At 44.9% G+C, this 16,443-nt stretch overlaps 1 protein-coding gene across 4 annotated transcripts in view; it reads right to left on the bottom strand.

The window, feature by feature from the left end:
• The window catches only part of anp32b (acidic (leucine-rich) nuclear phosphoprotein 32 family, member B), a 52,345-nt gene extending 36,010 nt beyond the window's left edge, over positions 1-16,335 (bottom strand). For 2 of the 4 annotated variants that reach the window (XM_055632526.1, XM_055632525.1), the window contains exon 1: positions 16,103-16,335. In XM_055632526.1, the coding sequence (XP_055488501.1) occupies positions 16,103-16,156 (54 nt within the window). In that variant the 5' untranslated portion in view covers positions 16,157-16,335. The remainder of the gene's footprint in view (positions 1-16,102) is intronic. The other 2 variants (XM_055632528.1, XM_055632527.1) reach the window with 2 other exon arrangements.
• Positions 16,336-16,443: the final 108 nt, after the last annotated feature.

Below are 16,443 nucleotides of genomic sequence, written 5' to 3' on the forward strand. Positions count from 1 at the left end.
CTCCAAAAAAAATGTCCCCTTTCACCTTATAGCTACGCCCTCCAGTGTTGGACATTGCCACCCTGGGAAAAGGGTTCCAACTATCAACACCATCTATGCCTCTTCTATCAAGTCTCCCTTCAACCTTCAATGTTTCAGAGAAAACAATTCAAGTCTATCCAACCTCTTCCTGTAGCTGAAACTTTCTAACCCAAGCAACATTCGGATAAACCTCTTCTGCACCTTCTCCAAAACCTCCACATTTATCCTGTAATGGGGTGACCAGTACAGCACACAATACTCCAAATGCACTTTAACCAAAGTCCTATAGAATTGCATCGTGACTTCCTGACTCTCATATACAATGCCCCTAGCAATGAAGGCAAGCATACCCAATACCTTCTTAACCACCCTATCTACTTGTGCTGCCACCTTTAGAAAGCTATGTACTTGGACTCCAAGATACCATTGCACATCAATGCTTTTAAATGTCTTGCCATTAATTGTATACTCCCTCCTTACATTCAACCTCCCAATGTGCATCAACTCACACTTGCTCAGGTGAAACTCCATCTGCCATTTCTCTGCCCATTTGTGAAGCTGCTCTAAGTCCCACTCTGAATGATTACCGTCTGGTGGCCCTCACCTCGGTAGTCATGGAATGCTTTCAGAGGCTGGTCAAAAAACACATCTGCGCCTTCCTCCCTCGCAACATGGACCTGCTACAATTTGCATACCATCTGAACAGATCCACGGACGATGCGGTCTCCCAGGTTCTGCACACCGCTCTCTCTCACCTTGACAGCTAGAAGGGGGGCTACATGAGGATGCTGTTCAGAGACTTCAGTTCAGTAGATCCAGCTCACGCTTTCCAAGCGAGTGACCAAAACCTCTGGTGACTCATGGAAACCTTCGGTGGGGCACAAGGTCACCAGAGGTTTCCGTTCAGGTTTCCTAAGTGGGACAGGGGCATAAGGCAAGGCAGCACCTTTACCACCGCAGGCAATTGAGGAAATTCAGAGTGCCTCTGAGGATCCTCCAGTGCTTCTACTCAGCGGCTGTGGAAAGCATCTTGTCCAGAAACATCACAATCTGGTTTGGGAACTGCTCTGCCCAGGACAAGAAAGCTCTGCAGAGAGTAGTGTGTTCGGCTGAAGGCACTATGGGAATTACACTCGCCCCCTTGCAGGAACTCTACATCAGAAGATGCAGATCCAGAGCCAGCAACATTATGGGGGACCCTTTCCAGCAATAGACTGCTACAGTCAGGCAAATGCCTCCGTTGCCATGCTGTGAACACAGAGAGGATGAGACGGAGTTTCTTCCCAGTGGCCATTAGGACTGTAAACTCCTATCTTACCAAGGACTAACTTACTGTACCAATTTACTGCTGTGTGGTGTCTTTTTAAAATTGTTGTTTTTTTCTTTTTTCCCCCACAAATATGTAATTACTGATTCTGTTCCATTCTGTTTTGTAGTTTTTTGCACAATCCGCAAGCATTGCCACTTTTCATTTCACTGCACATCTCGTATGTGACGAATAAACTTGACTTGACTTGAATTTTCCTCACTGTCTGAAACTCCTCCAATTGGCTGTCATCAGCAAATTTACTCACCAACCCATCGACAATTTAACTCCATGTCCTTTATATATCACGACGCGACTTGACCAACAACAGTGGGCCAGTGTCGCCCACTCTCTGGAGAATCAAGAACATGAGCAACTAACCACAAAATAATGCAACCGAGGAGTTGCATTAACTAGGCTAGCATCCAACCTGTAACATGTGAAATGTAACAACAGAAAAAAAAAATGGCAAGAGACTCCAACAGCAAACCAAGTCCCAAAGGAGTCAAGGAAACGGATAGAGGCATTTGAGCTATAATAAAGGCCACAGGGGATGGATTGCTCAAGAGAATGACAGAAGCCAATTAAGTTCTATAGTGCCCTTTTATGATCATCTGCTGGTCATCCCAGAGTACCATGAGGCCAAGTACCATTAATTTGTTGTGTTTGTACATTGATTGGCCTCGAAATGACCATGATGTGCAGGGAGTGGATGAGGAAGTGGGATCGCATAGAACTAGTGTGACTGGGTGATGATTGGTCGGTGTGGACTCGCTAGGTCAAGGGGCCCGTTTCCATACTGTAACTCTAAAATTAATTCAATGTAGCCACATTGTATTGCAGAAAACATGGAAGCTCATTTACACAGAGCAAACTGCTGCAGTAATACTTTGTTTTTTCCGGCACTGCTTGAGGGGTATATTTTAGTCTAGACAGCAAGGACAATTTCCTTTGAATGCTTCGGGTTAGTTGGTCACCCCTGTTTCACATCCAGGATAATGACCCTCCAGAAGTGTAGCACTCCCATGGTACTGCATCGCAATAGCATGCTGGATTTTTTAGTTTAAACCTACAAAGGATTTGAAAACTCAATTTTCATCTATCTTCTATCTATATTTTATATATTACTAAAAGTCTGTTCTTGACCGGTTTTGGCGATCTTTGCTGCGATTTCCGAGAGAACGCCGCCACCTACGGCCGTCATTTTTGGCCACCTCGCTCAGAGCCCCCCTCCGCCGCATGTGTGCCGAGGATTTTTCCAGTCGATGAAAAATGACAGAGATAGTAATGATTTTACAAAATTCCCCATTCTCTCTGCTGCCCCCGCTGGCGGCAGGGGGGATGGACTATAAAACCAGGAAGTGGTGTGCCTCAATTAGTCTGCAAGCTGGAGGAAGGCAGAGGGTCACGTTTCTCTGAGCTGTGAATAACACTGAACACATGTCCACACAACTGTGTGTAAGTACCCTTAATGTGGTTTGAAAATGAAAATATGGTTAAAGTAAAAAAGCAGTGCCTGCAAATGGTTGTTTGGGGGGTTTGGGTTGAAATAAAAAGGCACTCTCTCTCCCCCCCCCTCCCCCTCTTCCCCCCCCCCCCTTTTTTCTCCCCCTCCTCCCTCCCCTCCCATCCCCCCCCTCCCCCACAGTCCCTCCCCTAAACCCCCCTCCCCTCCACACACCCCTACCCCTTCCTTCCAATCCCCTCCCCCCCCTGCTGCCTCCACCCTCCCTCACCCTCCCCTCCCCTCACCCCCGTCTCAGCACACCCCCCCTCTCCCCCCTCTCCTCTCCCCCCTCTCCTCTCCCCCCGTCCTCAACCCCCTCTCCTCACCCCCCCCCCTCTCCTCTCCCCCTCCTCCCCTCCCCACTGTCCCTCCCCCAAACCCCCCTCCCCTCCACACACCCCTACCCCCTTCCCTCCACCCTCCCTGCTCCCCACCTCTCCCCCTCCCCTCACCTCTCCCCCTCCCCTCCTCACTCTAACCCTCTCTCTCTCTCTCCCCCCCCTTTCCCCTCTCACCCACCCCCCCTCTTCTCCTCCTCGCCACCCCCTCTCCCTCTTGCCCCTCTCTCTGTGTCTCTCCCCTTCTCTCTCTGCCCTCTCTCTCTACCCCTCCCCTCTCTAGATGTGACTGCAAGTTGGGGGCTATGCGTCAGTAGATAAGGTGGTTATGGGGTAAAAGGAGCAAATTAATAATATTAATATAATATCAAGGGGGGGGGGTAATTAGCATGAGTGCGGGGGGGGATAGTTAGTGTGTGTGACTCTGCAAGCCGCCTCCCCCCCACACAACCACATGTTGGGGGAACAGACCCAACGGGTCTGCACTTGGTCTAGTACATAACTAAAACTCTGATCTTGTTATTTTCCGGTTTAGTGGTCTTTCTATTTGCGCAAAAAAAACAGTTCGCGCTACGATTTTTTGCCAGTTCACTCATCGTTCTCCTGTGCTGTGACTGTACCAAGTTTTGTTCCGATTGGTTGAATGTCGTAAAAGTTAGCAAGGTTTAAAAATCATAAAAACCGCACGTGCGCAGATCGATCGCTTCTCCTGCCGCGCGGATTAGTCCCTTCCGCTGTCACTCCCTAGGACAGTCCGCCCATTCCTGCGCCATCGGGTATTTACTGGAGCTGAGGATGGCCGACGGAGGTTTCCAACCGGTCACAATTTACGGAGGGACCCGAAGCAGCCGCGCCCCGCACTAAGCAGCACCGCCCCAAGCAGCCCAGCAATGGAGACCCGACCCAGCCCAGCCCAGCATGGGAGACCCAGCCCAGCGCAGAGTCGGAAACCCAGCACAGCGTCGGAGATGTCGCCAAACGGAAAGCGGAGACTCTGATCCCGGCGGTGGAGAACGACCAGCGCCCGCTGTGAGTCCCCCATCGCACCGCATCGCAAATTCCAGCCACTACCACTCTGGTCCCCCTCACTGGCTCCTCCCCCCTTCCCCCGTGATGCCCCCCCTCTCCCCCATGGCTCTACCCCTGTCTTTTCTCCGAGCTCACTCCCCCCTCCACACACACCCGCCTCCCTCCTCTCCACACACTGCTCCCCACCACAACTCCCTCCCCGCCCACACACACCTCTCCCCCCCACACCCCCTGCCCCCCAAGCTCCCCTGCCCACACCACCCTCACAACCCCCTTCACACCCCCCCCGCCCCCTCCCAAACACACCTTCCGCATACACACACATACCCCCACACACACACCCTCCCACATCCCTCTTCCCCTCCCATGCCCCTCCCGCCCACATACCCACACCTCCCCTCCACACACACCCCCCACACCCCCCCTCCCCCACACCACCCTCTACCCCCTCCTACACCTCCCCATCCACACGCACACCCCCTCATCCCCTCCAACCCCACCCCGCCACCCACCCAACTTCCCTCCCCCCACACACATGAAGAGGAGGGGGAGGGAGTGCTCGGGGATGAGGGGAAATGAGCCACGCCTGCACAGTTCGGGGCTGTGGGTGAGTGATGGAAGATTGCATTGGGGGAACGAGTTGCATTGGGGGAACGGGTGAGTGGTGGAATATTGCATTGGGGAATGGGTTGTGTTGGGAGACCAGGCCTCCCGTGTGACCCTCCCAATGGCACCCACTTAGTCTAGTTCTAATTAAAAGAGAAAACAAATTGTGCAACCCATCAGACCATATCTGAGCATTATGAAAAAGATGGAAATAAATTTTAGAGAATGTACTTTTTGTAATCATTTCGGAGACTCTAACCATTTAAACTCCCTCTAGGCTATTTTTTTTATCCCATTATCAACCCCTTTTACTATCATATGTTTTGACATTTAATTTCCCCTGGCCAACTGCCTTCCAGCCTGTCCTTTTTCTCCCATTTCTCCTGAGAATCATGTTATAAACTGAAACTAACTCAATTCTCTCTGATCTGCTGAGTATCGTATTTCCATCAATTTCAGGGGATCAACGGTACCAATTTATCTTCAACAACAAATGTGCAGAAAAACATGAGGGCGTTTGGACTGCACAATCCTTGTTTTGGTTAAAAAAAATATTGTGTCTTCGATTCATTGGAATTTGTGGCATTCAGGTCCTTGCCAACTCAGATGCAGCTCTTTATCTTATTCCAGAGGACCATCTCTTGATCTGTAGCCATCTGGTTCTCCCCCATCTTTAAGTATCCTGCAACCTTGAAGCTCCATTCACGTAGTGTCTTAGATCCACCACTCTCTGGAACAAAAATCACGTCTTGACTCGGTGTCAGAGTCATACAGCACGGAAAAAGGCCTTTCGGCCCAACTCATCCATGTTGATCAAGATGCCCCATCTGAGTTACTTCAATTTGCCCGAGTTTGCCCTTTATGCCTCAAAACCTTTCCTATCCAATCACTTGCCCAAGTGTCTTTTAAATGCTGTCACTGTACCTGTCTCAACTACCTCCGCTGGTAGCTCATTCCACATACCCAGCACTGAATGAAAAATATTGCCCCTCAGGTTCCAATTAAACCTTCCCCCGCTCACTTTAAACCTATGTCCTCTGTTACTTGATTCCCCTTCCCTGGGTAAAAACCTGTGCATCCACCCTATCTATTCCCCTCATTATGTTATATATTGTTGTAAGCTCATCCCTCATTCTCCTGCACTCCAAAGAATACAGTCCTAGCCCACCCAATCTTTCTCTGTAACTTAGGCCCTCCAGTCCTGGCAACAGCCTTATAAATCTTTTCTATACTCTTTCCAACTGAATGACATCTTTCCTATAGTAGGGCGACCAAAACTGAACACAATTCTCCAAATGCAGCCTCACAAATGGTACAACTACACAATAACATTCCGACTTTTATACTCTATACCCTGTCTGATGAAGGCCAATGTACCAAAAATCTTCTTTACCACTGTGATCACTACCTTGTGATCAACAACTATAAGGGCATTTTTCTTATCCATTCCATCTCCACTGCTCATTATATAACACACATCAATTAAATCTTGCTTTGGACTGCTCTTGTGAAGAAAACAATATCAGCCTAATTCAATTGAAGGGACCGTTATGATGACAGTCTCTGGTTCATCTGAGGGAGGTGACCCGGGGCACACAGGCCGAGCGATGGCTGGTGCCAGAGAGTGCACTCACAGCTCAACGTTGAGGCATCGGAATGGTCAAGTGGGCCGCTTGATGACCTGAAGTTACCTGGAGCTCAAGTAGATTGGGCGCCGCTCCAAGTGGCCGAGCTTGCAAACTGGATGCAGCCATGGCGCAGAATTTGGTTTATTCAATGGCACAGAATGGTTTAGCAGCAGTGGAAGGCCTAGACACATCGCCTGGCCATGTCAAACCTTGCAATGCCAACCGAATGTCGCCACCAGTACAACAGGTCTTTATGGCCAAGCTAACACAATAACATTGAAAAAAATGGTTGGACTTGAAATGTATAAGATGGTATCTAAATCGTGGCAACTATCGTGTGCGGACTCAGTGTGGTCTTACTGTCTTATACTCGTGTATTTACTATTATTGTGCTGAATGCACAGCAGGAGTATTGTGTTCATTTTGGTCATTCTACTATAGGAAGGATGTCATTCAGCTAAAAAGTGGTGCAGAAAAGCTTTATGAGCACTTTGTCAGGACTCAAGCGCCTCGGCAATAGAAAAACTGAACTGTATGCAATAAAATAATTTCATTGTACTTGGGTACACGTGACAATAAAGTACCATTGAAACAAGATTGCATTCAGGGTCAAAGATGACCACAAAAAGAGAATTGGAAAGCACAATGAATTATAAAGTTCCTGCTCCCAATATACGAGAGCCATGAGATTGGATAGGTTAATCCATTTGATCAACTCCCATTCAATGGACACAGTGGAACTTGTGCAATATTATACCCTGCTGGATCGCTCTACACTCCAGCCAGGCATCAACAAATCCATGTTGATACATGGCAAATCGAAACAAGTCAACTCCCAATTAATGTGAGTGGTAGAAATGTTTGCTTGAAAAATTCCACATTAATATTCACGTTTCAAAATCTAAAGAAGGGCTCTCTTTTTTGAAATACACCCGATGTGGTCACGCAAAAGCATGTTCAGTACTGTCACTGTTGCAACATAGGAAACCAGGCAGCCAATGTGAATAGCAACATTTCAAAAGGTATATTGACCAGCTAAATCTACTTCCTCTAAATAAAACACTGACAGTTTAAGAATTGATTGATTGAAATATCCTGCATGGATACAAGCCCTTCAACTCACACCAACCATCGATTACTCATTCACTATTTCTAGTTCAATGTTATCCCAATTATTTATCCACTCCCTGCAAGCTAGGGACAATTTACAGATATCTATTAAACTACAAACGTTTGGGATGTGGGAGGAAACTGGGACAACCAGAGGAATCCCATGCAGTTACAGGGAGAAAGTGCAAATACCACACAGGTCAGTCCCAAGTCTCTGGCACTGTGAGGCAGTGGTTCTACCAGCTGAGACACTCTGCCACCTGTATAATCATATCGCCCAATTCACAGTATGATTTATTTCCATTATTTTGATATCTATATTGGTACAAACCAGCTATTGCTTACATTAACAGTGGTGATGCTGTGGGCAGCTCTGAGTAAGACCTTTAACTCCCATACTAGAGAGCTGAACACAACAGTCTAAGCTGGCATTTCTAGTGGGGTATTGAGAAATGGCACAATGCCAACGATGTTGTATTTTGGGCAAGATGTCAAATTAAGGCCCCCTCCACTCTCTAAAATGAATTTTAAAAAACAGCAGAAGAGCTCTCTCAAAAGTCCTGGACAATATTTAGCCCTCAATCAAAATCAATTAAATAGATTTTCTGGTCATTATCACATTGCTATTTGTGAGAGCTGACCATTGCTCAATTCCTCATTTAAACAAATGGCTACACTTCAGAAACACTGCATTGGTTGCAAACGACCCCGAAACAACATCAGATTGAGAGCTCTCAATGGAGAATCTTTTACCCAAGGTAGGGGGGTAAAAAACAAGAGGACATATGTTTAAGGTGAAAGGTGCAAGATTTATACCAACCTGAGGGGCACATTTTTCATTCAGAGGATATACAGAATGAGCTGCCAAAGGAAGTGGTTGAGGCAGAAAATATAACTGCAATTAAAAAGACACTTGGACAGGTAGATGGATAGGAAAGGTTTAGAGAGATATGGGCCAAATGCCAGCAAATAGGCCTAGCTTAGGTGGGGCATTTGGTCAGCATGGACGATTTGGGCCGAAAGGCCTGCTTCCATGCTGCATGACTATGAGATACAGGGTGACCCATCGCATAGGCAAACCTTTGATTGTTCTCCCCAATACAGAAAAAACATGATATTAATGGATGTAGACTAAAAGAACAGCACCACCTTGTGGTCACATATAAGTTATTAAAGAGTGCATGACCACTTAGGGATGGAAGGAATAAACCAGAAAGAGGAAAGAACTTAACTGTGGAAACAAGACGAACATTCTTAGTATCACAATGTGTTAATGTAGTAAATAGATATGGACTACAGAGTGTGTAAGCCAATTTTTAAAAAATATATAAAATACAAATAACTTTGTACTGGGCAAAAGATTTCAAATTTCAACATTGTTGTTTGAATTCAGTTTCACAAATAATGGAGATGCAGAGCATTAAGGCAGTCGTCGCAGTCGCAGTACATCTTTAGGAGTCATTGATCGACTCCATCAACACCACTGCTTCCAAATCTGGTTACCCTACTCTAGGAAGAACAAGGCAAAAATGCAGGCAAGTTTGCAGATCACATAAAAACTAGCAGAGTGGTGGGAGTGAGTAAGGTTGTTTAGGAGATGCTGGCAGGATATAGAACAGTTGAAAATAAGGAGAAAGAAATGACAGGTGCCGTATAATTCAGCAAATGTGAAGTGTTGCACCTTTGGGTCAAATGCATGAGGAAAATATAGTAAATGGCAAAAGCCTGAGAAGCATTCATGTACAGAGGGATCTTGGGGTCCAAGTCCATAAGCATACAGTAAATGGCAACACATGTGGATAGGGTGATAAAGAAGGCACATGACATACTTGCCCTCATTGATAGGGGCACTAAGTATGGAAGTCATGTTGCGCGTACATAACACCAGTCAGGGCAAATTTGGAGTATTGTGTGTAGTTCTGGTCACCGCCCTACAGGAAGAATGTGGAGGCTTTCACCAGTATATTATCTATAAGGAGGTGGATAAAACTTGGATTGTTTTCTCCAGAGCATCGAAAGCTAGTGGGAGAACTGATGGAAGTGTATATAATTAAGAAACACATTGATAAGGTAGGTCATTGAGTCTCTTTAACGAATGGAAATGTCGAATGCGAGGGCAAAGCTTGAAGGTGGGAGGAAGAACGTTTAAAAGGAAACTTACAAGCCAAGTTTTTTTTTTTAAGTGGTGGGTGCCTGGAACATGGTGCCAGGGGAGGTAGTGGGAGCCGAGATAACAACAACCTTTAAGAGGCATTTGGAGAAGCACATGGACTGATCAAAATGGAGGGATATGGACCATGTCCATAGTCCATGGATGCAGATGCAATTAGTTTAAATTGGCATCAAGGTCAGCAAAGACATCATGGGCAAAAGGGCCTGTGCCCATATTGTACTTTTCTATGTTCTAACACCATGGAAAGGGTGGATACATTTTTCCAGAGTAGTTTCTAGGATGAGCAACTTCAGATGTGTAAGGACAGGGAGAAGCTGGGGCAGTTCTTGTTGAAGGGAATAGAGTGGAGATTTGATAGAGGCATTCAAAATTCATGAAAGGTTTATTACTAATAAAGATAGAAAGTAGCTTCTGGTTTCAAAATGACCAGAATTATGTCAATTGGAAGTCATTCACAAAAATGGGGACTGCACAACCTTCCAGATTAGTGGAAACGACACAACATTGACCTTCAAGGGATAAATGTTTGAAAAGAAAACAGGACCCTGATGGAATTTGTGAACAGTTCTCTCGAAAAGCTGTCAAAAAGCTAATATACTGGTGAAAGCCTCCACATTCTTCCTGTAGGGTGGTGACCAGGACTACACACAATCCTCCAACTGACATCCTGGGGTTCATGCCCTCTTGTACAATACTTCAGTCTTCAGTGCAGCATAGAATAGTGTTGTTACAACAGGTAACATCTTTCCAATGAGATAGCAAAATCAATTTAGCTTTCTGCCTGCTCAATAGGTGTCAAAGAAACAATGATTGAAAACAGCGAGACCAATATTTCTTCGCAAAACTACGCACCCAAATTAATTTCATTTTGTGGGATCATCTATCCAGTGAACAGCTGCTACTATAGGATTGTCAGAAGGCAAATGAAGTTAAGACACAGATAACTAAGCCAGATTTAAGTGGTGTAGATACAAAATGCTGGAGCAACTCAGCGGGACAGGCTGCATCCCAGGAGAGAAAGAATGGGTGATGTTTTGGGTCGAGACCCTTCTTCAGACTTTTCCGAGATGTATTTTTAAGTACGGTCATTGTTGTATCACAGGAGGGGCAGGAGCCATTTTATTATCAGAAAATGTTCACATACATCATGATGAAGGCTATTTTAAATCTTTTCTCTGTAACTCAGTACACGTGACAATAAACTAAACGGGCTGAAGATCATATGCAAGGAATCTTTTAAAAGAGTGCTGAATGCTGTACCAATTGGACTTAACAAGGATGGCAGAGGTCTTTTGATAACACTCTGGTATTTTTTTTAAATGTTCATAGATTTAGGACAGACACAAAATGCTGGAGTAATTCAGCGGGTCAGGCAGCATCTCTGGAAAAAAGGAATAGGTAACATTTTGGGTCGAGACCCTTCTTCAGATGACCCAAAACTTCACCTATCCCTTTCCTCCAATTATGCTGCCTGACCTGATGAGTTAGTCCAGCATCTTGTGCCTATCTTCAGCAGAAGCAGCATTTGCAATTCCTTCCGACACAAGTTAGGTTTAGGTCTCAGGGAGAGACCAGAGTACCAAAATCTATCTGACATTCCTCGGCAGCTGTGATTTACTGGTCCGGAAATTGGTTTGCTACCTTTTAATGCTTTGATGCAATAACAGTGTTATGGGTCACACTAATCCTGCCTGTGAAGGTTGCAGAGAGAACAATTGCAAAGTTCTCGGAACACTGGTCGGATTTCCCTCTGTAAGATTCAAATGATGTTCCCTATTGATCAACTGCAAGATCTATACATCTTCTGGCATTTAACCCAGCAGGTGCAACCACTAAAGCCAACTCTGAAAGGGACACATTGCTGCAAGTAACAATCTTCCAGTTACAGGGAAGTGTGCGATTGAATGACTGGATGTTCCATTGATGGGCAGGGGTGGGAGGGAGAGTGTTCCCACAGATCTAAACAGGCGGATGAAGGACACTGTCTGCATGTTCTTTTTTATGCTCAAAGGTCCAGCCTTTCATTCATGGTAGAAGACGTTCAGGGAGGATCCTTGTGGCATCATTGCATTCTATGAATGCATGCACTTTGAGGAAGACGGTGTGCCTGCACTGCCTTCCTGCTGTGGTGTGAAGGAAAAGTGGATGGAGTCTTCTCTCCTTGAGCGTGGAGTCTGGGTGACCTTCCCATTGCAGCAGAGAGCGTTGAACTGTGAGATCTAGCCGACATCAGCAGCAGCAGCTGCTTGGACTGATCCTGAGGCAAATGGATGAGAGTCCCAAGACCCTGCCTTTCATTAATTAAGAGGCTGCCTACAAGGTCACAGGAGGTCAGGAATTTCAGTGGAACATGAAGTTTGAATGTTGGCCCTTTAAAATGGCAGAGTTTCAGGGGAAATTTAAAGCCTGGTTATTCTGCGTACAAAATGAGCATCGCTGGTGCTTTTTCAGATAGAACTAATCTGAAGTGTTGCATCCCAGAGGGAGAGGAATTCCCAGCCCCCCTGACTGAGGGGAGAGAATGCGACTGTCTGGTGACACTTACATTGAAGGGCTTTCGTTATACCAATGATCACTGCAAAAAGCCGGGAGCTGAATTTCCCCAAAAGGTGCAAAGACATCAAAATGTGCTTTTTGCACTGGAACATTTTCAACCACAGTGCCATGATTTTGTATTTTGAGTTGTAATAGAGAATTCCTAGCCCGATGTCTTGGGATGCAACAATAAAAATAAGATAGCGTCTGCCATCAGATGGAGGTGAAATGGTTCCCATTTACTATTTCCAAGGAGAGGCCCTGGCTGACATACATTCTTAATCTTTTAGTGCCGCCGATCACCTCTAAATTATTGAATTATCTCAGGGAGCTTTCTGTGCACATCTTGGAAAGGGAAACGGAAGGTATCAAATAAACACTTTTTTCTTTTCTCATCTGCATGTGACAAACTTTTGAAATAACTTTAATTTTAATAACATCGGGGCTTTGTTAAACTTATTTCTTTTTTAAACCAATCTCAATTACTTGATAGCTTTACTCGCAGCAATTAAATTGTAAACCTCAAAACCACACTTAGCACATAGCTTGTACAAGGAAGAATTATGGCACTGGTCCAGATATGCAGAATGCTGAGCACCAGCAAAAATAAATCAGGTTGCAGCACCACCACACCTAATAATCTAAAGAATTAAAAGGAATACGCCACCCAACATATCTGGAACATGAGAATATGGCAAGCGTAATCAGGATAATTTGGTATCAAAATCATTACCAATTTACATCTCTTAATAAGGGCATTATCATAACAAATCCAGTGGAGAAATACACCTTTTGTGACCACTAGGCATGCCAAAAGAGCTTTCCAGCCAATTAAGCCATAGTTATATTGTAGGAAAAGTGTCAGACAATTAGCAAACAGCGAATTCTCACAATTAGCAATATATTAATGGTCAGATAACTGCTTTGAATGATGGCCGAGGGATAAGTTTTGGCAAAGGCACAAGATTAGCCACTTGATTTTCCTTCAGAACAATGCTCTGCGATCTCAAAAGAGGGCAGATAAGGCTTCATTTTAATGCCTGATTGCCCTCAAGTGCACAGCACTCCTTCAGTACTCCACTGGATTGGCAACCTTCATTTTATCTACAGTTCTCCAGAGTGAGACACAATTCAGCGCAGTACTATTGACCGAGAGGCAAGTATGCAATTTAATGGTGACACCAGAATAAGATGGCTTCAGTTGTACTATTATACCACAAGTGTAGATCTTACACTGCATTGCATTTAGTAGGCAGGGCCTGTAGTCAGGAGCTGTAGTCCAGAGCAGTTATGTGCATGCCTAACAACGGTGAGGTGATTAATATCCAGAAATTTAAAAAAAAAGGTGTTGGAGGTCAATCAGCAACAATGGAGAGAGAACCCAAGAACGTTTCAGCCAGAAGGAGCCAAAGCATTGAAGGCAACAGGCTACACATGGATAAATATAATTAGTATAGATACGTCCCCCCCCCCCCCCCCCCCCCCCCCCCCCAAATAGTTGCAATGAACTATTTGAAATATGTTCACGTTGCGATGAACATGCTGGCCCAAAGTGCCTGCGTTTGCACTACACAACTCCAATTCCATTACCTTACAACATAACTCATAATGAAAGCTTAAACATTAAATGCTTTTCTTTCAGCAGACCTGATGATTCCAGTAGTTCTTTTTGTTTTTATTTCAGGTTTTTCGCATCTGCAAGATTTTATTTGTTGATTAAAATTCATGATGCTCATAAGGTACAACCATCCCAGATCTACTGGGATGGGATGTAATAAGTGATACTTTCTTGTCAATCATGTCCTAACTTGATAGTTACAGCTAGTTACGTCCTAAGATGGAAAAAGCCATGTTTTTTTAAAAAGATATCGGTATCAATCAATAAAAAAGACACAACGTGCTAGAGTAACTCAGCGGGTCAGGCAGCAGCCCTGTAGAATATTCATAGGAAACGTTTATGATCACATCGGCATCAATCGATGTGCCAACAAAATATCCACTACAAAGATCGCCTTTTCAGACACTGACCGATTCCACTACGCATTTCCATGTTGTCTTTAGCCTCCTCACAGACTTTGTTAATTTGCTTTCAATGTCGTGCGAACTCGATGTGTGTTGGGGAGGGTGGGATGTTTGAGAGAGAATAAACTTAAGGGTCACAGAAGGGGACTATTTATGAAACCGAAGATAGACTCAAAAAACTAGAACAACTCAATTAGCATCTGCAGTTCCTTCTTACACAATTTATGAAACAACAGCTTCTCCCTCGCCTACCCCAGTGGTGGGTGCACTGTCCAATGACGTCAACCCTTCTCTTCCCCCACTTCCTCTGTAATGGTTAGAACACGGCGACATTTGCAGAATGGATACATTTCGCTCCACGGATACTTTGGCGGCGCCTTTGATGGTTCCATTTCGGAACGTGATGTAGCAAAAGAGGCAGCGGTGCGTTCCCGCAATAACTAGGGGTGGGAAATTGATCACTGCCCGGATTACAATGTAGCGTGATTCGCTCGCCCGTTTCAAAAGGCACCTGGAGCCGGCTCGCCTCGGTAGGCAACCAGGCGGCTCCATACCGGCTAAAGAGCGTAAAGACACGCCGCTTCGCCACAACAGCAACGTATACATTGTTTTAAAGCTACACGTCAACTCTTCCAACGAGTCAAATTGGATTCCAAGAAACTTTTGCAGCTGTAACATGGTGTTAAAGCTTTAAAAAAAAACATTAAAAAAGAATTGAGTATCTAAAGTATTGCTCGGGTAGAAAACGTGCCACCAACATGGCGAACTCTCGCAAGTATCTAGCTGGAGGATCTTTCACCCAACACCCATCCACCCACAGCGGATCATTTCGCAAACCAAATCGGTGGCCAAAAAGAAAGATATTAATGCTAACCCTCCATCACTTCTGTTGTGGATTTCGCTGAAGGCAAATATTTCTCTCCGAGCAAAACACCTTCGGAAAACCAATGCCGCGCGTGGCGGGAAGCCACCAACCGATGTTCCTTATGCGATACAGCAATTCTTCCTCGCGCCCCCTCCAAACAAAAAGTTTACTGAGCAGATTTACCTTTTGCAACTAATTTGACCCAAATTGAATAAACCAAATCATGAACTTGTCGTCATCTCTGTAGTCGCGCGATGTTGGGTTGTTTAAAATTGTAGCATCCTTTCCCTTAATAAACACAAATTGAAGCTATATATGTAATACTTGACCCTTGTCAGAAATATTAGAACGGGGGGGAGGGGGGGAGGCGTGTGGTGAATGTAGGTGATATAGAGAGTGTATTCTGATCCAGAAAACGCATCAAAGACCAGTGTCTTACCAAATAAAACATAAATAAAAACATAACTCCATGGAGATTAACCCCCTCCCCATGCTCTCTTTAAAAGGGCGCCTTGACTATATGTTACAAATATGGCTTCCAGTGCCTTACAAAAAAAAATTCCAGGGAGAGACGATGTCTCCTTCATCCCTCCACGTCCTGAGAAGAGATCCGCCCCCCTCTACAGCAGAAAGTTCCCATTAATTCTGCTCCTCCAAAAAAAATTCTGCTCCTCCAGCTTTCAAACAGTTAAATTGCAACACAGCCGCAACTCCCGCCTCACTCTTTTGATACTTAAATATTTTTTTATATATTCCTCTATATTTGTTTAAAATCTCCCCCCTCCTCCTTTATAAACTCGCTTTTCTAAATTTATAGTCCGGCTACCAAAGAAATTAAATGTAAACCATGTGGTCACCAAAGGGTCACGACTACCTTAATATTGTTAAAGTAACGCCAACAAAACTAACACCCAAAAAATGTTAGTTACAAAATTACAGTGAGGAAGAGGGAGGGAGCTTACATCAGACGGCGTTCTGTTCCGCAGTTCCAAATGGATTCTCTTTTTCATATCCATTTTTTAATTTTAAATGGTCTAAGATGATGAATTTGTTAATCCAGGCAAGAAGTCAGTCTTGACGATCTACACTCTATGTGTCGGTAATGTGAGCAAACGCCAGTTTCTTTGCCCGCGCCAACCAGCAAGCAGTGCTTAGAACGAGCGAGAGAACCATGGGTGGAAATGGAAACACAGAAGACTCACTGCTGCCACCGATGGATAACAAGCAAAGCAGCCACATCACATACTGTTAAAGGAACATGCCCTTCCAAAACCCCATCAACCAGCATTAAAAGTTAATGCTG

This window comes from Leucoraja erinacea, chromosome 3, assembly GCF_028641065.1.
Source record: "Leucoraja erinacea ecotype New England chromosome 3, Leri_hhj_1, whole genome shotgun sequence".
NCBI classification, from domain to species: Eukaryota; Metazoa; Chordata; class Chondrichthyes; order Rajiformes; family Rajidae; genus Leucoraja; species Leucoraja erinaceus.